At 52.7% G+C, this 21,824-nt stretch overlaps 3 protein-coding genes across 7 annotated transcripts in view; 1 reads left to right on the top strand and 2 right to left on the bottom strand.

Moving 5' to 3' along the window:
• The window catches only part of SCN8A (sodium voltage-gated channel alpha subunit 8), a 200,094-nt gene extending 189,301 nt beyond the window's left edge, over window positions 1–10,793 (top strand). For all 3 annotated transcript variants that reach the window (XM_027967303.2, XM_060412555.1, XM_027967305.3), the window contains 2 exons: window positions 1,358–1,628; window positions 4,222–10,793. In XM_027967303.2, coding sequence (XP_027823104.1) covers window positions 1,358–1,628; window positions 4,222–5,369 — 1,419 coding nt within the window. In that variant the 3' untranslated portion in view covers window positions 5,370–10,793. The remainder of the gene's footprint in view (window positions 1–1,357; window positions 1,629–4,221) is intronic.
• TMDD1 (transmembrane and death domain 1) lies at window positions 9,763–18,419 on the bottom strand. Its single transcript, XM_027965936.3, has one exon. It carries the CDS (start codon window positions 12,512–12,514, stop codon window positions 11,621–11,623), a length of 894 nt encoding a protein of 297 aa, XP_027821737.1. The 5' UTR covers window positions 12,515–18,419; the 3' UTR covers window positions 9,763–11,620.
• Window positions 15,305–21,824, bottom strand: part of FIGNL2 (fidgetin like 2) — a 29,226-nt gene continuing 22,706 nt past the window's right edge. For 2 of the 3 annotated variants that reach the window (XM_027967302.3, XM_015094656.4), the window contains exon 2: window positions 15,305–19,894. In XM_027967302.3, the coding sequence (XP_027823103.1) occupies window positions 17,913–19,883 (1,971 nt within the window). In that variant the 5' untranslated portion in view covers window positions 19,884–19,894 and the 3' untranslated portion in view covers window positions 15,305–17,912. Of the gene's footprint in view, window positions 19,895–20,613; window positions 20,678–21,824 lie in introns of all 3 variants that reach the window. The other variant, XM_042246705.2, reaches the window with a different exon arrangement.

Raw genomic sequence — 21,824 nt, 5'->3', positions numbered from 1 at the left:
GTGGCCAAAGGGAATGGAAGAGGCCGACGTTTCTAAAGCTCTGTTCAGTTCTTTGTACATGGGACCCTGCGTGTGTTTTCTCCCCCACTGACATAGAAATGCTCAGTGTGGTAGGAAGTGTTAATAGTTATTCCACAAATAGTTACAGATCTCCTACTGTGTACCAAGCACTAGGCAAAAAGTGATAAAATTTAGACACCACCATCATGGAGCTTACAGTATAGTGGAGCTATAGATAATAAATAAGTAACCAACTAATTATAAAATGTGGAATGTTGTGAGGAAAAAAAAAAAAATGCACTGAAGGGCCATGTTAGAAAATAATGGAAGCCTGGCGTGGAGGATCTCTTCCAACAGAGTTGGGTCTATTTGAGCGGATAAAAAGGAGTCAGAATGCCGGGGAATGAGATCCTGGAAAAGCAAATGAGGCCTTAAAGATGGGAAATACTAGTGTGGCCAGGTGGTGATGGACTAGAGGAGGGGGTGTGAGGTGAGCAAGACCAGACTGTGGAAGGCACTTTTAAACCAGGTTAACCACAGGAATGCTGTTGCAAGCCTGATGGGAAACCGGTGAGAAGTTTTAAGTAGGAGAGGGATGTGATCCATTTCTAAGTAATCAACACTTGCCACTGTGTGGAGACTGTGTTGTATAAGGGCAAGAGAATAAGCAGGAAGACCAGTCAGGAGACCCTTCTAGAGGTCCAGAGGGAAGACTGGTGGCTTAGGCTAGTGTAGGGCAACAGAAATGGAAGGAAGTGGGTGAATTCAAGGAAGAATCAACAGGGCCTGCAGTGCATCGGATGAGGGATGAGGGAAAAGGAAGAGCAAGAATGACCCTTAGATTTCTGGTTTAGATACTGGATGAATAATCGCAGTGAGAAAGGAGCAAGTTGGGGGATGGTGAGAGAAAAGACTTGTTGAGCTCGAGATGCTTAGGCAGTGCCGAGCAAACAGCCCAGGAGTTCGGAGGAAACATACAAGCGGGACGAGAAAACACTTGGGAAACTAAGTATAGAGGTACTGTGTGAGCAGTAGGAAAAGATAGCACATGAGCTCTCCAGGGAAGAAAGAAGAGATGAAGGGAGAGCAGAAATGGCCAGCAAATGAGACCAAAAAGGGACAGCTGGAGAGGCAGGAAGGCAGACAGAAGCATGTGCTGGCATAAAGAAAAGAGTGGTGATTTCGAAGAGCTCTTGATGAGGGAACGTTGACGGTGGTCTTTGTCCATCTCCTGCTGCTGGCCAGCACTGCAACCGAGAAAGCAGAGAGAACTTGGATTCACAGGGGGGCAGCTTCCACAGTCTGCTGGGGAAGGTTTTCAAGAAGCCTTTTCTGTCTTTCCCCCCTCCCCACCCAGAACAAAATCCAGGGGATCGTCTTTGATTTTGTCACTCAACAAGCCTTCGACATTGTTATCATGATGCTCATTTGCCTTAACATGGTGACGATGATGGTGGAGACAGATACTCAGAGCAAGCAGATGGAGAACATTCTCTACTGGATTAACCTGGTCTTCGTCATTTTCTTCACCTGTGAGTGTGTGCTCAAAATGTTTGCCTTGCGGCACTACTACTTCACCATTGGCTGGAACATCTTCGACTTCGTGGTGGTCATCCTCTCCATTGTGGGTGAGTGGGGCAGGAGGGGCGGGGGAAGGGACCCGGCTGACCCTGAGGATGGGATTCCTGGGAGTGCAGCGAACGACACGGGGCCGAGGGGCCTGCAGGGTTACATCCATGGTGCCCTGAGTCGTCTTGTGGGTCTGCCCCACATCGCTGACATGGGTCAGCGAGTTGCTGTGAGTGTTCACGGAAGTCTTGGATGCTAAATTCTGTGGTTGAAGAGGGGGAAAAGATTAGATTTGGTTCTTGCTTTCAAAGAGTTTACATTCTAACAGGGAAGGTGTAAAAAAAAAAAATTGTATTTTAAAATCTATCAGTAGCAGTATATCGTGAAAAAAGTCCTGGTAAGAGATTGTTACATTGGATGTTAATGAGAATTCTGGTGATGATGGCTGTGCTAACAGTTTTCGCTGTTGCCAACACTCACGTACTACAATTTTATGGTGCCAAGTAGTTTGAGAGTTTCTTCACTTGTGTTATCTCATTATGACAGCCCAGGAATCAAGGTATTTTATTATCATTGCTGTGAAGATGTCTGGAGTCACTCAACTCAGAGGTGGCAGAGACAGAACTCAAGTTGGTTTTTAACAGTGACTTTGTGGCATTTGTTTTAACCAACAAAGGGCCTGGAAGGGCTGGTGTCCTAGCAGGCAGCGGAAATGCTGTCCTACTGACCACCCTCCTCAAAATTTCCCTGCCTTCCTCACAGTCTTCTCGAATGATGCCACGCTGCCTTGGTCCCAGGCGGGTGTGACTCGAGCCAGAGTGCCCGAGACAGGGAACCGGTCCCAGAGCTGAGGTGGTGACTGTGGGCACCGGAAGGCAACTCTCCTCCCACTGTCTAGTTCTGTCCTCCAGAGCACCATGTCCAAAAATGTGTTGTGCAATCTCACATATTTCTCCTCAAGGAAAGAATCCCATGATGAAACTACTTTGGGCAACACTGTACATTGCATTCCCTTCAGAGGGTCACAGGGCACATTAGCTCACAGGAGGCGCTTGGAAGCCTTGGAGTAAAGAATTCTGTTTAAAACGCCGTCCCACCTTTATCCAATCACAACACCCTGTTTTCAAGTAATACTAATGTTTCTCAAACTTCAGTGGGATATACTCTGTGCCAGTCATCATTCTAAGTGCTTTACATGTTTTAATTCATGTAGTCATCACAACAGCCCTGTAAATATCCTGGGGAACCAAGGCACAGAGCAATTACTAAGACATGCAGCTGATGAGCGAGCAAGCCCAGCCCCTGGCCTCAGCTCCACACTCGAAACCTCCCACCAAACACACTTTGGATAATGCTGCCCTTGACCACTGTTCTTGAACTTTTTCTGCCCACCCATCACTGAGTGGGATGGAAAACCCACAGATCAAACCATGCCCCCTATTTTCAGATGGTACTTGAAAATAAGTAGGAAGAAGTGTTTCTCCTGATGCTTGGGATTTTTTTTTTAATATCATTAATTTGTTCAGAAACAAAAGTGTAGGAAAAAATCTTTTTAAATTAAGAGGCGTTGGGGTAAAACTTACCCTGGCACCTCGTAGAAAGTGAAAAATGAAAGGGTTAGTCACTCAGTTGTGTCCGACTCTTTGCAACACATGGACTGTAGCCTGCCAGGCTCCTCTTTCCATGGAATTCTCCAGGCAGGAATACTGGAATTGGTAGCCACTCCATTCTCCGGGGGTCTTTCCAACCCAGGGATTGAACCAGGTCTCCTGTGTTACAGGCAGATTCTTTACCGTCTGATCCACCAGGGAAGCCCAGCACTGGGTCTTGTAGGCACCTCCTAGAGAACCTCTTAAAAGTTGACTCCACTGCCTAGATAGCTGCCTACTTATCTCTCCCCACTTTTCTCTGGCACAATAAAACATTTGTCTTACAAAACCTTACTCGGGCATCGTCTCCTCTCTGAAGCCTCCTCTCCATCATATATGGAATGCAAACATCACCTGCATTACCTGACTTCGTAAGGTCACTGGTTATGACTTAATTGAGAGGTAAAAAGAGGAGAGCTGAGAAAGTCCTCTTGGGTCCCAGCAGAGGTAGATTTTCTTGAAAGTTCAAATGCCTCCCGAGATTCTAGCTCCAGACAAGACCCCAACACGTCTGTCTCCTCTGCACTTCCTGCACCTTGTCCCTTCCTGAGCGTTAAGATTCCTTCCTAGCATAAAACCTTCAACTAAGTCTTCTGCGGTTCACTGCCCCAGTGTTTATGAGTCCCCAGGATTGGGGGAATATTTCTTTATTTAAATGAAGTCTCTTGTGGGCTGAAGCTCACACTTGCTCATGGGGGGGTCTCCACAGCAGGAGAGGACACTGAAGGAAGAGCCTGTGGTGTCACTGCCACCTGCAGGATAGTGGTTGCTTCTGGGGGTGATGAGTGGAAGCAGACATGGTCTCTGTTGTTTTCTCTGCTTTTCTATATGTTTGAAAAATGTGACTTTCTTTTGAGAAAATTTTTTCTATTATGAGAGTTCAGATTGATTGGTAAGGCACTCACTCTATAAAGTCCTTTGAAGTTAAGGGTTCCATAGTGCCAGGTGACGTAAGTAAAGAGAAAGGGCATCTCAGTAACATATCTCCCGTCCCCCTTCTTAGGAATGTTCCTGGCTGATATCATTGAGAAATACTTTGTCTCCCCGACCCTCTTCCGAGTCATCCGATTGGCCCGAATTGGGCGCATCCTGCGTCTGATCAAAGGCGCCAAGGGAATTCGTACCCTGCTCTTTGCCTTAATGATGTCCTTGCCTGCCCTGTTCAACATCGGCCTTCTGCTCTTCCTCGTCATGTTCATCTTCTCCATCTTTGGGATGTCTAATTTTGCATACGTGAAGCACGAGGCTGGCATTGATGACATGTTCAACTTTGAGACCTTCGGCAACAGCATGATCTGCCTCTTTCAGATCACCACGTCGGCTGGTTGGGACGGCCTCCTGCTGCCCATCCTAAACCGCCCCCCTGACTGCAATTTGGATAAGGAGCACCCAGGGAGTGGCTTTAAAGGAGACTGCGGGAACCCTTCAGTGGGCATCTTCTTCTTTGTGAGCTACATCATCATCTCCTTCCTGATTGTGGTGAACATGTACATTGCCATCATCTTGGAAAACTTCAGCGTAGCCACAGAGGAAAGCGCAGACCCTCTGAGCGAGGACGACTTTGAGACCTTCTATGAGATCTGGGAGAAGTTCGACCCCGATGCCACCCAGTTCATCGAGTACTGTAAGCTGGCAGACTTTGCAGATGCCCTGGAGCATCCTCTCCGCGTGCCCAAGCCCAACACCATTGAGCTCATCGCCATGGATCTGCCAATGGTCAGCGGGGATCGCATCCACTGCTTGGACATCCTTTTTGCCTTCACCAAGCGGGTCCTGGGAGATAGCGGGGAGTTGGACATCCTTCGGCAACAGATGGAGGAGAGGTTCGTGGCGTCCAATCCTTCCAAAGTGTCTTATGAGCCAATCACGACCACGCTGCGGCGCAAGCAGGAAGAGGTATCAGCAGTGGTCCTGCAGCGCGCCTACCGGGGACATTTAGCCAGGCGGGGCTTCATCTGCAAAAAGACAACTTCCAATAAGCTGGAGAATGGAGGCACCCACCGGGAGAAAAAAGAGAGCACCCCATCCACAGCCTCCCTCCCCTCCTATGACAGTGTGACTAAACCCGAGAAGGAGAAACAGCAACGGGCAGAGGAAGGACGAAGGGAAAGAGCCAAAAGACAAAAAGAGGTCAGAGAATCCAAGTGTTAGAGGAAAGCAAAAATTCAACATTGTACAGACTTAAAACTTGCAAGTGAAAGATTGTTTACAAACTTCCTGAATATTATCAATGCAGAACAGCTGTGGAGACACTTTATCCCGAAGATCTATACCAAACGTAGTCTGCTTACCACGTACCATGGTTGCATCTTGAGCAGTGACCTGCCAAGGGCAAAGGACCCTGCTCCCTGGACTCACAGATTTTCTAATGCTTGGGCAGGTGGTTACTGCATGTTCCACATCAGTCAATGCAACTTAGGACAAAACTAACAGGATACATAAAACAGAGGTGAGGCTGCCGGGACCAGTGCATTTCCGTTGCAGCCAGATGGATTTTTTTTTTGTTTGTTTTTCATTTTGTTGATTCTCAGAAGCAGAAAGCATCACTTTAAAAGTTTGTTTGTTCATGCAAACTCTATTTGCATTCTTACATTAGTTAAGCTAAGCAGCAAAAAGGAAAAACACACACACTCATATTTAGCCCATGTCATTTACTTGTCAGTTTCTTTGACATAAAGCCGCATCTTCTCCACATGGGCTTCACGTGGTTTGGAGATGGGTGGGGGAAAACAATCAGGTTTCTTCAGGCTGAGGAGGACTTGCTCAGGCCGATTCCAAACATTGTGTTCGTTCAATGCGTAGAAATGATTTGCATGATGGCATGCCGTGATCAGGAGTCATGCATGAGAACCATACACCACAGGACACTACTAACCCTGTCCCCTGCACTGGGTCAGCCTTTGGACAGGACCCAGCCCTGCACCGTTCACTGTATTTGGAGAAAAAAATGGTAAGCATTCCATGCCCGCTGCAATTCTTTCTGAATTCTTAGAAGTCTTTCGTACACCTTCTGGGTAGGGAAACATAACCAACCAATTGACCACCACCACCAACAATAACAACAAAAACAAACCCAGTCCAACAAGCAGATGGATCCGTTGTGTGTATATGTTTAACAGACATCTCTAACATACAGCCATTGTTGCACATTTTGAAAGATGAACTCTTTAATGCTGCTCTGTGTCCCGTACGTGGGGAAACTTTGATCTCGAATGGCTTGTATTAATGTCACTGTAAAACCAAATCTTAGGGCTAAAAACAAAAATCAAAAAATTTTTTTTCATTTATATCTTGCAATATTTATGATGATTGTTTAGCCTTCATACTGGAGAACTGACACTTTTGGGGGGTAGAGATAAAAGTGCTATTCAGAGTAGCATGTTATCTCTAGAAGGTCATTTGGGGAACTTAAAACCACCTTTCGTTGGGGGTAAAGGGGTGCTCACTTCATCAGTATCATGTCCTTCTGCATTGTGGCTTTCTCCGGGCTGGGGTCCACATGGAGAGGGGTTTAGATATTCCGAGCGGGCCTCTCTCTTCCATGGAGTGGTTGTCACAAGCTCAGTCGCTGCACGGTTCCTCTTGCCTGCGTCACATTCTTGCACCATGTAGGGCTTCCTTTACCCACAGAGGTGGGTGCGGGCAGCAGCCCTGAGCTATGGCTGTGGTTTCTTTCATTTCTTCTTAGAATAGATGGTCACTGGTGGGACCTCAGGAGAGATGGAGCCGCCTCTGAACCCAGCCCACTTGATTTCTTTATTGCACTGGTTCTCATGAGAAAGCGATTTAATATGAATCCTTAAGAACTTCCAGCTTCCCCCAGCACATTCCCTTTCAGCCAGTTTCGCCATCTGCTTAGCGACCTGCACATTGTCATTGGAGGGTGGCTTTGGCGGGGAGCATCATAGCTTCTGTTCTATCTCCCACTTCCGGGAAGAGAGTTCTTAGTCCAGGGGTTTCTCATCCGATGACTAGATTTCAGAGCTAAGATGCTGCAGGTGAATGTGTCAGGAAGTCGATTCAAAGAATGAGGAGAGACTTCAGCATGCAAACCAAATCAAAATGAATTCTTCCTGAACCATACGGTAGAGGGGAAAAAACAACCCATAGTCAGACACACCAATCGGCCTTGCGGTAGGAGCACTTTGGATGTAATTTCACAGTCCACCTGACTAGTTTTGCATAGAACAAACCACAGCCAGTCAGTAAGCAGAGCTTTCTATCTTGCTGGACCACTAGAAACTCTGTCCAGTTCTCAGAAGCCTGCTTCTGCAACATCATCTGTAGAACTTTTTGTACTACACCCGATTCCAGGTTGGAAAGGCATTTTCTTCAGTGACCCTGCTAACTGCTAGGATGAATGTATAGTAACATGTACAGGCTATATCGTAAACAGCACAAAACAGAAGCTGACGTGTGGTTATTCTTTTTAAGAGAATTATAAATACTGTAATATATCATTTTATTTTATTGGCATGCCTTTTTGTAAATACAAAGTACTAACTTATTAAATAGGAAATGGCTTCTGGCTTATGCCATTGTCATGTTTATTTTTATTTTTTATACTTTTCTTTCTTCTTAGAATTTAGATGCTGTCAGCCAATGTACATCCCCAAACCAGACAGACAGACAAAAAATTTTTTATCGCTAATGGTCTTTTCCAAAACAACAAAAAAATATATATATTTTTGTTCCAATGTGCAATAAATTCTAACCACTTCTATGCAAGATTTGGCTAAACTTCATAATTGTTCTTGTTCTTAGGTCTTGAGATGGGCCACAGAGCTATAAGATCCCGCTCTGTCCTCCAAGTGCTCGTGCTAGTGATGTCATTAAGCTACTAGAGCATATTAATGAGATTTTTTGAGCTCTGACCTTTTTTCCTTCCCCCAGGCCCTGGTCTCCCCACCCAGCAGGCTGTCTCCTCAGTGACACACACAGGCCTTGGTATCTGACACCCATCAGCCAGCTTCATAGGGAAGAAGCCACCTCCACTCTATTTGAAGTTTCACCTTTTTCTGTTTGTTTCTAAAAACTCTTCCCACCTTCTTTCTCCTCACCTGATGGCCCTCCACCCACCCACTCGTTCACGCACTCTCGCACTCACCCGCCCTCCTCCACACTTCTTTGGTAGTAAGTGACACCATCACCAGCAGTTTACACCCGCAGTTAACAGGCATTGAACTGAAAGAGTCAGTGAAGGCGTTCTCGCACGTCTTCACCCAGTGGATAAGTGGCAACGCTTTGCCAAATACTAACGAAGCCAATCAAAAAGCAGCAGCAGCCACAGTATCACTGCACATATATATATAGATATATAAATACGATATAAATATTTATTTTTTGTAGCCAGGTCCTTGGTGCAGTATTTATACTCCAGAATCCACCTGTAAAAAAAGGACAAAAAGCAAAAAGACATGTGTGATGCTGTTAATTTAAAACGCAGAGCCAAAGCCACCGAGCAGCAGCTGACATGGTTGCTGGTTTGTGTGTGAAAAACACTTTCCCCTCTTCTTTTCTTTAAGCTCCTCGTTGCTTAGGATGAGGAGACTCCGTCATTTAAAGCCGAGGGCGAGAGCAGGAGGCACTTCCCAAGTCGGCTGCCTTGCACCCACCCCTCAGAATGAGCCACTCTTGGCATCAGAAGTTGACTGAGGAGAGATTAACAGAAACTCCCGGTCAAAGCCCCTGGAACAGCAATGCCCAGAGTTCTCTCATTTTTTGCTGCAACCAACGTAAGCTTGTAAAAGACCAATAGTAAAGACTAGTGTATTAGTGAATGCATGGAGGCCAGCACTGCTCTAACCAAGACGTGATGAAAAGTACATCACTTCTATAAGGCAAAAGGAAACAAAATAAAAACAACCCTTTTTACTGTACAAGGGAAGCCTGTCTTGGTGTGCGTTTGTTGCTTGACCCTCCCAATATTGTTTATACCTGGGAAGTGGGACTTCAGCACATTTGGGGAAAGGAGGGGAACGAAAGGGAGAGAAATGAGGATTTCTCACTAAGTTCTGGCTAAAAAGCCAAGATTGGAGAGAAAAGCAAAGTCCTGATCTCCCCAGGTCCCCACCCACCCACTGTGTGTGGCATTCCTCCCCTGCTGGGCCTCTGCTTCCAGCCCCATGATACCTGTTCCTCACCGCCCCCGGCAGATCCCCCAGAGATGATGCCAGCCAACCCAGCTAGGCTGGCCTTACTCCTGCCTTTTTCACCAGTACTTTAAGAAGAAAACCATTCCAACGCCCCGCAGCTCGGGCGAGCACAATGCCCAACAGCCTCCACTCTGCTAGCTACTGCTGGGCCCTGCCCTCCATCTCCCCCACCCATAAACCAGCAGACTCGGCTGGTCTCATTGGCACTACCCCTGCCCCGCTTTGGGGACACCCCTCTCTAGGCCACGTCTCCCAGTCCAGGAACACTCAGGAGGATTTTGAAGTGCCCACTCTAGTCCGCTCCAGGAGCTCCGCTCTGGAGAGAGATGGCTGGTAGGTCAGTCCCCATCCTCCCCTCTCGGCCCCCAGCCTCCAGGCCTGCTGTGGAGGTTAGATGGCCACGGTTGTGACTTAGTGACTGAGTCCTGGGCATCTTCTGTAATGATGCCTCTTTCTTTTCTCAGATGTTGCCCAAAGTTTTGCAAAAAGCTTCGTTCATTTTCAGGTACCCCCACCCCCTAAAGAATTGGCTGCAGCTAGCCAGCCAGGGGGGACATCAGGAGAGAAGAGGGAGTCTGGGTGGGGAGGGGCCCAAGTTTTGCCATCTGGGCTGTGGCTCAGCATTCTGCTTTCTTGGATTCCCCTTCCAAGAGCACCAAGATTTCCTGTCAAAACACTCCTGAGGCACCCCCTGCCCCTGCCCCCCACTGCTGTTTGCTGTACATAGAGGCTAAGTGGGGTGGGGTGGGCAGGTGTGCACGTGTGGTGTGTGTGTGTGTGAAGAATGTATATAGGTAAAGGGGAGCGCGGTCCAGTGGTTCCAGAAAAGGGACAGAACTGTGTTCCATCCCTAGCTCAACCACTGACTCGCTGTGTGGCCTTGGGCAAGTCACTTAACCTCTCTGTGCCTCAGTTTCCCCGTCTGTAAAATGGGGATAATAATACTGACCTACCTCACAGGGGTGTTGTGAGGCTTTAACTAAATGTTTTGTAAAGTGTTTTTTGAGATACAGAGGCAAAGGCACTAGGGAAGGGCAAAGTATTTACTTGGACTTGCGGAAGATGAAATGGTACCATAAATGCTGCTATTCTGAGAGCCATTTTAAACTGCACTGCTCCAACCACCCCCGCTTCTCATCACCAGGACAGCAGGTCGAGAAAATGTCTTTCCTTTCACTTGCTTCTGGGGTTTGTGATTGTTCTAGACACAATTCTTTTACCCCTGCTGTATCTCCTTCCCTCACCCACTCGACTTGTTCCCTGTTCCGTTTATGCGGAAATGGCAGAAATGCTTGAGAAATGAGAATGTATAAGTGGATTGGAAGTTTATAGTCTGAAATTTCAATTTTACTTTGTACTGTACATCTTTTTACTTTAGAATTTGCAATAAAGGGTTACGTCAATCTTGTTTTCAACTCTCCTCTTGGACTGGCCTGTCATTCTGTCATTACTCTCGCACCAGAGCCCCTCGGCCCAGGGATGCCCACCCAGCAGGACCCCAGGGCATCTGCTGTCCTTCCCCGTGGTGGGAGCACAGTCTGAGTGAAGTCAGTGTGGGGGCTCACCCAGGCTCAGCTCCCTCAGTGGGGCTGGCAGTGCCCCACCCACTCAGGTGGGTAGGGAGAGTTTGGGACTCCAGGGAGAGCTTCAGGAGGCCTTGCCTGAGTGGAGAAAGCAGCTTGGGGACAGCAACCCCTGGAAGTGGGCGCAGCAACCCCTGGAAGTGGGCACAGCTCCAGCAGGGCCTCAGAGTAAACTGAAGCTCTGCGTCTCATTGTGTCCTCCTTTTTCCCCAGCTCCATTGCTGCTCACAAATCATTCCCTCTGCGCTCAAACTTTTGGTTCAAAGGAGCTCTGCATTCAAACACCTGACTATGCCACTATCTAGTTGTGACCAGTTTCCTTATGTGTAAGGTAGATAATATCTTCCTTCTTGGGTTTCTAAAGAGGGTAACAAATTATGTAACTGCTTAGCCTAGGGCCTGGCACACAGTGCTCAATGGTAGCTCTTAGTGGAAGAGTAAGCGCAAGATGAAGCAACTAAAGCTGACACGAATTGGGGGGGCCTGCCTCTCCTACCCTAACCGGCAGACTGGCACCTGAGCCCCTCCTCTTCCACTGGCAGCCCCACTGGCTATGCAGTCATTTCCAACCAACTGATAAACTGTCGTTCCCACCTTTACGTATTTTGTAACTTTTATATGTCAAAAGCGCCACCAGGTCTGTGCTGCCATTGCACAGCGGGGGTCACAGAGGCAAGGAGGTATGGGCCCCGCCTGCAGCCCAGGCCGCCGGGGACGCCAGCGGCTCTGCAGTCAAGAGTGGCTCCGCTTCCCCACAGCCAGGAGCCCTGGCTGACCGAAGAAGGGGCGGGGTGGGCGGCCGGGGGCTGCCCAGCCGCACCCAGTCGCCATCGCCGCCGGTGATCCACGGAATGAGTAGGATGAGCAGCGCCCCGACGCCCAGCGCCCCCCCGAAGCCGGTGAGGAAGCCGAGAGCCAGCGGCCCGGCCCAGCCCGCGGGGCTCCGCTGATACGGCCCCTGGGGCAGTCGCTCCACGATCAGCTCCAGCTTGTCCCAGTCGGGCTCGGGAACCGAGGAGCGGCGGGAACGCAGGGCCGGGGCGGGGACAGCGGGGGCGTCGGCTGTGGGCAGGTAGCGCTGCCCGAACTTGCGCAGCTGTAGCGTTGCCTGCTGGTGGAGGTTCTTGCCCAGCTCCCGGGCCACGTCTGGGCGGCCGCTGCGCCGCAGGGCGCGGGCCACGCGGTCCCACGACAAGGACGGGGCCTCGGCAGCCAGCCAGGCCGCCAGCCCCTCCCGGCAGCCGTCGGACACGTCGGCAGCCTCGGCCGCCGGCTTCCCCGCTGCCTCGCGCCTCCGCCGCCGTTGGCCTGGCATCGCCGACGTGGGCACAGGCTCGGGCTGAGCCAGCTGGTCCTCCGAAAGCCTGGCCAGCTCAGCCTCGACGTCCGGCTCCGGCGCCTTCAGCAGCGATTGGAAGTGGCCGCACTCCTCCGGGGTTAGCAGCTGGGCCAGGCGGACGGCCGCGTGAGGGCCCATGGCGTCCACGGCCCCCGCCGGAGCCAAAGCCCAGCCCCAGAACGCCAGCGCCAGGGCCCCCGCCGGAGCCCGTGCCGCCATCGCCGGGCGGTGACTGCGATCCGCCGACAGTGGGGAGAGGAGCTCCGAATGCCCGCGGGCGGGGGAGGGGCGCCAACATCCAGGGACGGGTGGCAGGAAGGAGGTTCCCACATCCAGGGACTAGGGCCGGGGGAAGCATCCAGGGATGAGAAGGAGGTCCTCCAACACAACTTGTATGAGGATCTCCTAACACCCAGAAACAGGACTCAAGAGGGGAGGATCTCACAAAACCCCGGGGGCTGAAGTGAGTTTTCAATACCCAGGGATCGGTAAGGGGACTGGAGGCTAGGATCCCGGGCCCTTCTTTTGAAATGCCCGCTGGAGGCCTCCTGGCTGGCCTATTTCTGTCAAACTTAGCAGGTCTCCAACATCTCTTGATTCCCATTTACCGCCCCTCACCCTCCACCTTAGACCCCTTACTCTCCTTATTTCCTATATCCAATCAATTCCCGAGTTTTCTTATTACCTGCTTGCTGTTGCTTCAATGGTATCTGACTCTTTGCAGCTCCATGGACTGTAACCCACCAGGCTCCTCTGTCCACGGTATTCTCCAAGCAAAAATACTGGAGTGGTTGTCTTCCCAACCCAGGGGTTGAACCCAAGTCTCTTACGTCTACTTGGCAGGCGGGTTCTTTACCACTAGCCAACATGGGAAGCCTTATTACCTACTGAATATGGATAGACTCTACCCTTTCCTGTCCTCCCGCAGGTGCATCCAAACCCTCATGCTCTGTTTGGATACGGTAAGTGGTCCTCAAGTCCCCATGCCGCCTCCACACACGGGGACTGAACTCGTTTCCTTTCCCCAAGTAAGCTCAGCTCAGGTGCTTCTTTAGCGGGGACTGCACTCCCCGCTCTGCCTGTCACTCCTCAGCTGACAAGTCCTTTCTGGGATGCCCTCCCTGCCTCCCACCCACACCCTTGGCCCTATGTCTTCTCTAGGCACCCCCATCTGCTCCCACAGCACCCTACAGCTCCGTCTTCATACTGTCTCCCCCATTTGACTGTGTGTGTGTGCTGAGTCATGTCTGACTCCTTGTGACCCCACAGACTGTAGCCCACCAGACTTCTCTGTCCATGGGATCCTCCAGGAAATACTGGAGTGGGTTGACATTTCCTCCTCCACAGGATCGTCCTGACCCACAGATCGAACCCATCTGTCTTGCGTCCCCTGCATTGGCAGGTGGATTCTTTACCACTTTGTCTGGGAAGCGACCCCATTTGACTATAAGGGCTACCTGTTGTCCCCGTAGCAACTAGTGCATAACAGGTGTTCAGTTAAAGATTTGTTGAATTGGTGTGTGAATTCTTCACTTGCAAATCAGTCCCTGTCCACCAGTGACTAACCCCCACCCCCACCCCCACAGGCTTCATGAAGGAGCCTCAGCTCTTCAGGGGCATGGAAGAGCCTCCTGGTGCACCCTTGCAACCCCATTGTTCCTCTCCCTTCCCCTCACTCTTGCCCTCACTCTGTGCTCCTGTAACTATAGTCACAGGTATGGTACAGTTTCCAGCTTCCATAGCTTTGTCAAGCTGAACCCACCCAAACCCATCCAGGAAGTTGTTCTGACCCAGCGCCAATACCACCACCACCACCACCACCACCACCACGAGTTAGGGTCTTTTCTGGGCATTCTCAAAATAACCTGTGCATCCTCCATCAGGACACTTCCTAGAAGTGAATTCGAGGATTTAGTCAACATTTATTCAGGGTCTCCTATGTGCACCAAACACTGTGCCAGATGCGAGAATATAAAAATTTTGATAAGGTCTCTCCTTGAGCAGCTTTATCTAGCTGTATTTTCAAATGATCCATTGTTGACCTTTTCCCATCCTGTAATGTGGGCTCTCCAGAACTGAGGCTGTACTTAACCACTTCTGTATCCTGAGTGCTGTCTACACAGAGTAGGTGTGCAATAAACCAACTAGAGAGCAAGGGGGATCTGGACCTCCAAGGGCCGAGAGGGTTGGGTTCACTGAGCCGTAGTTCATTGTGCTGGAGCCCTCATACCCAGGCACACCAGCTGTTTCTCTCCCAGCGGAAACTGCTTCATAGTCTGGCCATGGGCGGGCTTTGGCTCCTGAAAGCCCTGGATAGGCTTTAAGCCTGGGCCGGTGGGAGCCAGGGGGCCTGCTTCCCTGCCCCTTCCATGCATTTTTGATCATTTTGCTCTGCACACTCAAGTCCTCAGGCAGTTGTGGGTCCAAACCTCTCACGGGTATCTCCATAGAGCCTTTTTAACAAGATGTTCCTCCCCAGTTTTCTGTGTCCCAGTTTATGCTGACTTGTCAGTGTGGGGATTGGCAGATGGTGGTGGACGAAGGATCCCAAGTGGCCTAAAAGACTAGAACACACTGTGTCCCCACCCGGCCCTCTGTCCCCTTTCCCTTCATCCAAGGATGATCCTAGCTCTGGCCAAGGGCTGCTGGCCAGGCTCTAAGTGAAACTTCCTCTTCAGCACTCATCTATTCATTCACCCACTCACTCACTCGGCAAACACACGAGCCCTTCATCCCTAATGCTTCAGAAGCTGTTAAGTCAGCCCCAACACTGAGCCTCTGGGAGCTCAGAATTGCAGGCAGGCCTTCCCTATCGAGGGGTTTTCCCCCCTGGTGGTCTCACTTATGTGGTAGGCACTCAACAGTGCCAGAGTAACAGGAATGGTCATGTTTTGCTGAAGAAACAAACACACCCACAGAGCCACATCTGTGGCACCAGCAGACCTGGAAGCCCAGGCATTTCCCAGAGGGCTCCCCACATCCTGCTGCCCCCAAGAAATCCTCTGGAAACCACGTATCATCGCTTTAATACTGTGTCATACTTTTTCTTTTAAAATACAGTCTCTTCTGAGGTAGACAGACCGAACTGCAGAGCGTCATCAGACAGGAGATAAATATATCCATGTACAACACGCATCAACATGAGGTAGAAATGGTTACAGCTGGAGGGGAGGACCCCAACCCCAACGTGGGTCAAGGAAGAAGAGAGCCAGCCGCCCTCCCCCAATCCCTGCCCCTGGATTCTTTGGTATGCCCCCCCCAGCATTGCCAGAGCTGGACCTGCCCTTCTCCCACTCGCCCCAGTGCCCATGAGGTAGGTGCTAGTAGACTGGGGGCTGTCTCCTTGTGCAAAGCTCCCCAAGGCCAGTAGAGGAGGCGGTGGGGGCCCTGGGTCTCGGTCAGTGAGCTCCTCCCCCCAACCCCCAGAGCTGTCTGCCTCTTGAAGGGATGGCTGAGATCCCAAACCCCCTCCCCAATGCCCTCCATCCCCCCCACCCCCCCATACATACACACACCTGAGAGAACCTGCTCACTTGCTGCTCCCCCCATGGGCTTCTCACAGCCAAGACCCTGCACCCACTGCTTTTGAGGCACCGTAGCCCTTCAGTCAGCCAGCTCCAAGGAGCACAAGGAAGGTCAGGGACCAAGGCAGGGAGGAAGAGAAAACAGAGCAGCTTTCCTGTTAGCACTCCTAGGCCAGCACAGACCCTCAGCACCTTGGCACCTGAAACATCCCCTTGGACTTCCTTCCAGCTGGGAGTGGGAGGTGGGAGACACTCCAGGAGCTGTCAAGGTGGTGGGAAACAAGGCAGGCTAGGGTGGTGGGAGAGAGAAGTGGGGTGGTGGCTTGTGCCCCCACCTCTGGACCAAAGGTCAGAGTTGTGAAATGGGCTCCCCAACAGAGGGGGGGTACAAAATACTCCAAAGCCCCATCACAGGAAAGTTGGTGGGAAGAAGAATACAGTTCTCACAAAGAAGGGTGCCTAAGCCTGGGCTTCTGGTGGAGAGTTAGGGTGGGACTGAGAATAAAAGTCCAATGTTTATTCAGGGGAACACAGCTGCCCATCTCCTCCACCCTCTCATAGCCCCTGGAGCCCTAGACCTAGGACACTAAGAGAACAGGAGAGGCAAGAGTCCCCTCAGAACCTTCTCCTGCATGCACGGCCACTCACTCACCCCTCCTCAAAGCCTCCCAGCAGACCATGGAGGCTGAGTCTGCAATGAACTCTGTGCCCAGTCAGACCTGTAGCCAGACTACTTTCCCTCCGGAGGAAATCTTCTTAGCAGAAGGTACAGGAGACCTCTGCCTAGACAGGGACCAGGTGGGATGACCTCTCTGGGGACTTTCGACCCGGGTCATCTTCCCATTTGGGCCCTCTCAGCCTACCTGCTAGGTCTGGGGCAGGCAGTGGGCAAGGGCATCCCAACTCTGGATAACCAACCCTGCACACAAAACATGCTACTCAGCTGAGGGGTGGCGCCTACAGGAAGAGCAGCAGGAAGGGAGCAAGACCTACCTCCTTCCAAATGCCACAACTCAGTCCTCATCACCTCTGCCTACAACCTTGGCCCTGAGGAGGAGGCCCCTGCAATACATTCTGCTTCTGTCCCAAGAAGCGCAGGGGTTGGAGTGTGGCCTCTCGGACTTCCTCCCCTCTTCCCCTCAGGTCTCACTTTCTGAGTCTTCTGAGAGAATCTGCTTCCCTAGGGCTGAAGGGGTTGATGGGCTGGGGGTGGGGGGAACACACACAGGAAAGCAGCCAAAATCTAACATTCTTTCTGAGGTCAGTTTCTTCCTGAGTCATCAAAAGAAAAACAGCAAATTCTACCCATCTTACAAAAATAAGAGGCCTAAAATATTAAACAAGCTACATTTCTGGAATTTTCCTCCTCAAAAACAACAAAAACCCCTTCATTGGGTGTTTTTCTTTTTTGCTTGACTCCCACAGACCTAAGGTTTCAGCTGGATGAGGGATGAGGGGTGAAGGGAACCCCCTCTTCCTCAGCCCCTTAACCTCCAGATCTTCTGCAAAGGGACACTGCAGTCTTGGAATGTGAGGGACAGAAGGCAGGGAGAGGGACCAAGACACAGAGAGGCTGGAGAGCAAGGGATAGAAACAGAAGCACTGAAGGTGACAGATGAGACACAGAGCGGGGAGGAGCAAAAGGGAATCAGGGCCGGAGCCGGGGAGCGAGAGAAGGGTGTATGGTCAGTGACAAAGCGACGGAGAAAGAAAACCACCAGAAGCAGAGAAAGGGAGACGAGGAGAAGGGGGAGGGAGCCATTCAGACGGCGAGGAGACAAAAGGATTGTGGCGAGAGCGCAGGAGTTCCCTAGGCCCCGGGGCCAGTCTTCCGCGGGGCAGAGACGGCGAGCTTCCCGTCCACAATAAATAGGAAAAACCTGAGTACACAGCTCATACGGCATCTCTCTGCCTAGCACAAGCATTTTCCTTCCCACGGGAAAAAAAAAAATCCACCGGCAGCCCCCTCCGCTCCCTCACCCCACCCCCCTCACTCCGGCACGCCCCAGCCCAGCCCGGTGGGGTTAAAGAAGACCCTTCACAACCGAGGGGCCGGTAGTGGGCGGCAGCTCCCTCGGCCTCCTGGTGCGCCATCAGTGTCCGAAACCGTACATTTTGTCCCACTCCACGAACGAGTCCAAGTCCTTGGGTGAGGCCCTAGGGCCCACCTTGGCCAGCGCTGCCTCCATGTCCTTATAGGAGATGGGGCGCTGCAAACCCGGGAGGCCCGCCCCGGCCGCCGCCTGCTGGCACAGCTGCCCCAGCTCGCCCCCAGAGAAGCCCTGGGTGCCCTGCACCAAGGCGGCCAGCTCCCGCTCGCTCAGCGCGCAGCCCTGCTGGGCCAGCGCCCGCTGCAGGATCTGCCCGCGGGCCGGGCCGTCGGGCAGCGTCACGTAGAAGCGGAGAGCGAAGCGCCGGCGGGTTGCCTCGTCCAGGGCCGCGGGCCGCGAAGTGGTGCCCACGACCAGCACGCCGTCGGCTCCCGCACCGCAGCCGCCGTCCAGACAGGCCAGGAGCGGCGCCTGCAGCGCGCCTGCGGCGGCCGTGCCGTCGTCCCGGGCGGACAGCAGCGCGTCCAGCTCGCTGATGAGGAGTACCGCGGGCGGGCGGCAGCGCGCAGCCGCGAAGGCGGCCTGAAGGAGGCGCGCGCCTTCGGCAGCGCCCGGCGCGACCAGCGTGCCTCCGCGCAGGCGCAGTAGCGTGGCGCCTAGTTGCGTCGCCAGGCAGCGGCCCAGCAGCGCTTTGCCAGCGCCCCGCGGTCCGAAGAGCAGCACCGTCCGCGGCGGGCGCGGGCTGCCGGGGTAGGCGGGCGGCCTCAGCAATGGCCACACCAGCTCCTCCTCCAGCGCCGCCTTGAGCGCGCCCTGGCCCGCCACGTCCGCCCACTGCACCGGCGGTCCGCAGTCCACCATCTTGCTGGTCGCCAGCTCCAGAGCCCCCTGGTCCACACCTTTAGGAGGCTCTCCTGACGGCACCGCGAAGCCCCCGCGGGGAGGCGGCGCCGGGGCCCGCTCCGGGAACTTCTCAAAGGGCTCAAGTTGCGGGCCGTAGACGGGGGAGCCCAGGACTTTGAGGGGGACGCCACCAGCGTACTTGCCTGACGCCTCCTCCGCCGCTCCTGGCGGCTTCGCCCGGAACCCGTTGCCCCGACACTCGCCGTTGTCCGCGGCGGGGTACGAGGCGCCGTCGGCCGCCGGGGCTTTGGCGGGCTCGAAGGCGTACTTGCGGTAGCGGCCTTCGGCTCCCTCGTCCGTAGCCTTGCGCTTCAGCGACACCCCGGCCTCCGCTACCCCCTGGAAACCGTAGGAGGCGGGTGACGGCCGGGGTGGGGCCGGCGTGGGCAGGGGCGTGGGCGCCGCCAGACCGGAGGTCAGGTAGGGGGCCGGGGGCGGAGCGGGCGGCGGCGGGAGGGCCCCGTAACCCGTCTGCGCGGCGTAGCCCCCCGCGGGGTAGTTGTACAGAGACCCCGAGGGGCCGTAGCCCGGCGGGGGCGGGGGCTGCAGGAGCGCGGCCGGGGGCGGCGGGGGCAGCGCGGCGCCTGTCTGCGCGCAGTAACCCGGCGCCAGGTACCCCCCGCCGTAGCCCGCCGCGTACTCCGGCGCCGCCGACGGGCCCCCGCACGCGTTGCCGGCGTAGAGGGGTTCAGGCAGGTTCCCGGCTAAAACCGGGGAACCGCCGAGACCCCCAGAGCCGCCCCCACTGCCCGACTTGGTTCCCGGGAGCCCCTCGTGGAGCGAGGCCAGGGGGTAAGGAGTCTCTGGCCCCGGCCAGGGTTCGGGGTCCCCCTTGGCGCCGTTGAGGAAGGCGGCGTCGCCGTAGCCGCCCAGGGTGGGGCGCTCGTAGGGCGAGTCCAGGACCCCCGAGTACTTCTCGGCGTAGCGCTTGAGGAGGTTGGAGGCAGTGAGGGCAGAGATGTCGTCGTGTGCCCAAGCATAGTGGCAGCGCTGGCGACCCCCAGGGGGCAACTCCAACTTGTGGGCCGGCGACGGGGTGGTGGAGGAGACGTCCAGGTGCTGCTCTGGCCACTGGTTGAGGGGCTGGGCGTGTTCCGGTGTCCAGTGCATCTTCGACAGAGCTGCAGGCAAGAGAAGCGGCTAGTGAGATCCTGAAGAGCCTCTAAGGCCCCACCGACTGCCAGCCGCAGGCGGACCTTCTTAAACCATAGCTTGGGACAGGCTGGTTTTCCCGCATCCACTCACAGCGTTCCACCCTACCCGGGCCATCTTCAGGCACCAAAATCACCGTATTTGTCTTGTCCCACTATTAAAGTTGTCTGAAAATACTTTCTCAGAACCAAGATGCATCTGAAAATGATGTTTTTTTCAGTCCTAACCTCACCTAGGCAATGACTATTTTGTCCTGGTGCCTCCAGCCATCCACTCTAGAGGACACATGGTCCTCACTTTCAGACCTACTGTAGTGAAGGATGGTGTCTGTGGCAGAGTCTCACTGTCCCTGGGAAACCCCAGAGGCTGACCCAGAAGCATCACTTCCTTTCCACGTGGTTTCTTGTATCTGCCTGATGGAGTTAGAGTACCTGGGTTCCAGACCCAACTCTGCCTGAGATGGTTGCATACCCAGAGCAGGTGCTGTCACCTGCCTCATTCCCAGAATGTTTCACCGCAATACAAAAAGGTTGTTTCGAATAAACATAAATGTCTTCTGGAGAAGATGGGACAAAGTTAGTGCCCATCATAGAAATGGGATTTCCCTGGTGGTATAGTGGCTAAGACTCGCAATGCAGGGGGCCTGAGTTCAGTCCCTGGTCAGGGAACTAGGTCCCACATATCTCACCTAAGAGATCGCATGCTTCAACAAAAGGTCCCATTTGTGGCAACGAAGATCCTGTGTGTCATAACTAAGACCCAGCACAGCCGAATGAATAAAAATGAATATTACAAAACAGAAAGTTGGTCACAAGTTTATCTGCACTTCCCAGGAACCAAATAACTCTGCTAAATAAAACACAGTCATACTCAAAACAAGCGAAAATATTCCTGGCATAGAGATCATAGAACTTTTTTTCATGGACCTCAGGAAACAGCCTCTTAGGTAGTCATGATGTAAACACTGCAGAAGTATTTATTTCATACACTGTCCCTCAGCACCAGTCCAGGCGTGGGCCAAACTGGTAAAAGGTATTCAAGGCCTGGGGAACAGTACTCTCCAACTGTATGGCTCCAATTTGTTTGCTTGATCTGAAAATAACTGCTCAAAGACTAACTGGGCCCATGACATTCCAGACAGTTTTTGCTAATGATTATTTCTCAGTCCTAAGCTTTTGATAAGTTAAGCTTACAGGTCAATATTCTTGCTTCAACAGAATTTTACTGCTGCTAAGTCACTTCAGTTGTGTCCAACTCTGTGCAACCCCATAGACAGCAGCCCACCAGGCTCCCTCGTCCCTGGGATTCTCCAGGCAAGAACACTGGAGTGGGTTGCCATTTCCTTCTCCAATGCATAAAAGTGAAAAGTGAAAGGGAAGTCGCTCAGTCGTATCCGACTCTTAGCGCCTACCAGGCTTCTCCATCCATGGGATTTTCCAGGCAAGAGTACTAGAGTGGGGTGCCATTGCCTTCTCCGGAATTTTACTGAGCACATACTAAAAGCTGTGCCAGGCATGGGAGCAGATTGAAAAGTGAATATGATGTTTCAGCCAGAAGAGACGACATCCTTTATGAGGTGGAAAATCAGAGGTGTGCGTCCAGAGTTCTGGGGCTCCGGGGAGCATATTGTGCCTAGTCAAGAAGGCCTCGCCAGGGAGGAACTTGAAGGGTGAGAGGCCAAGTTGACCTGACAGGCTAGAGGATTCCAGCAGTTCAAAGACTCGGAGCACAGTGCACTGAGAAAGCTAGGGCTGGAATAGCTCATATGCCCTCTTCCCCACCTCAAGACGCCTTACCGCCACCTTCTGAGAAACTGTGATAAAACAAATCTGTGTCTATGATGTGACCTGTGCCCCTTTAGAAGTAGGACTTATGTGCAGTGCACAACCTATATAACCA

This window comes from Ovis aries, chromosome 3 (assembly GCF_016772045.2).
Source record: "Ovis aries strain OAR_USU_Benz2616 breed Rambouillet chromosome 3, ARS-UI_Ramb_v3.0, whole genome shotgun sequence".
NCBI lineage: Eukaryota > Metazoa > Chordata > Mammalia > Artiodactyla > Bovidae > Ovis > Ovis aries.
This window is presented reverse-complemented; position numbering and strand designations above follow the sequence as displayed.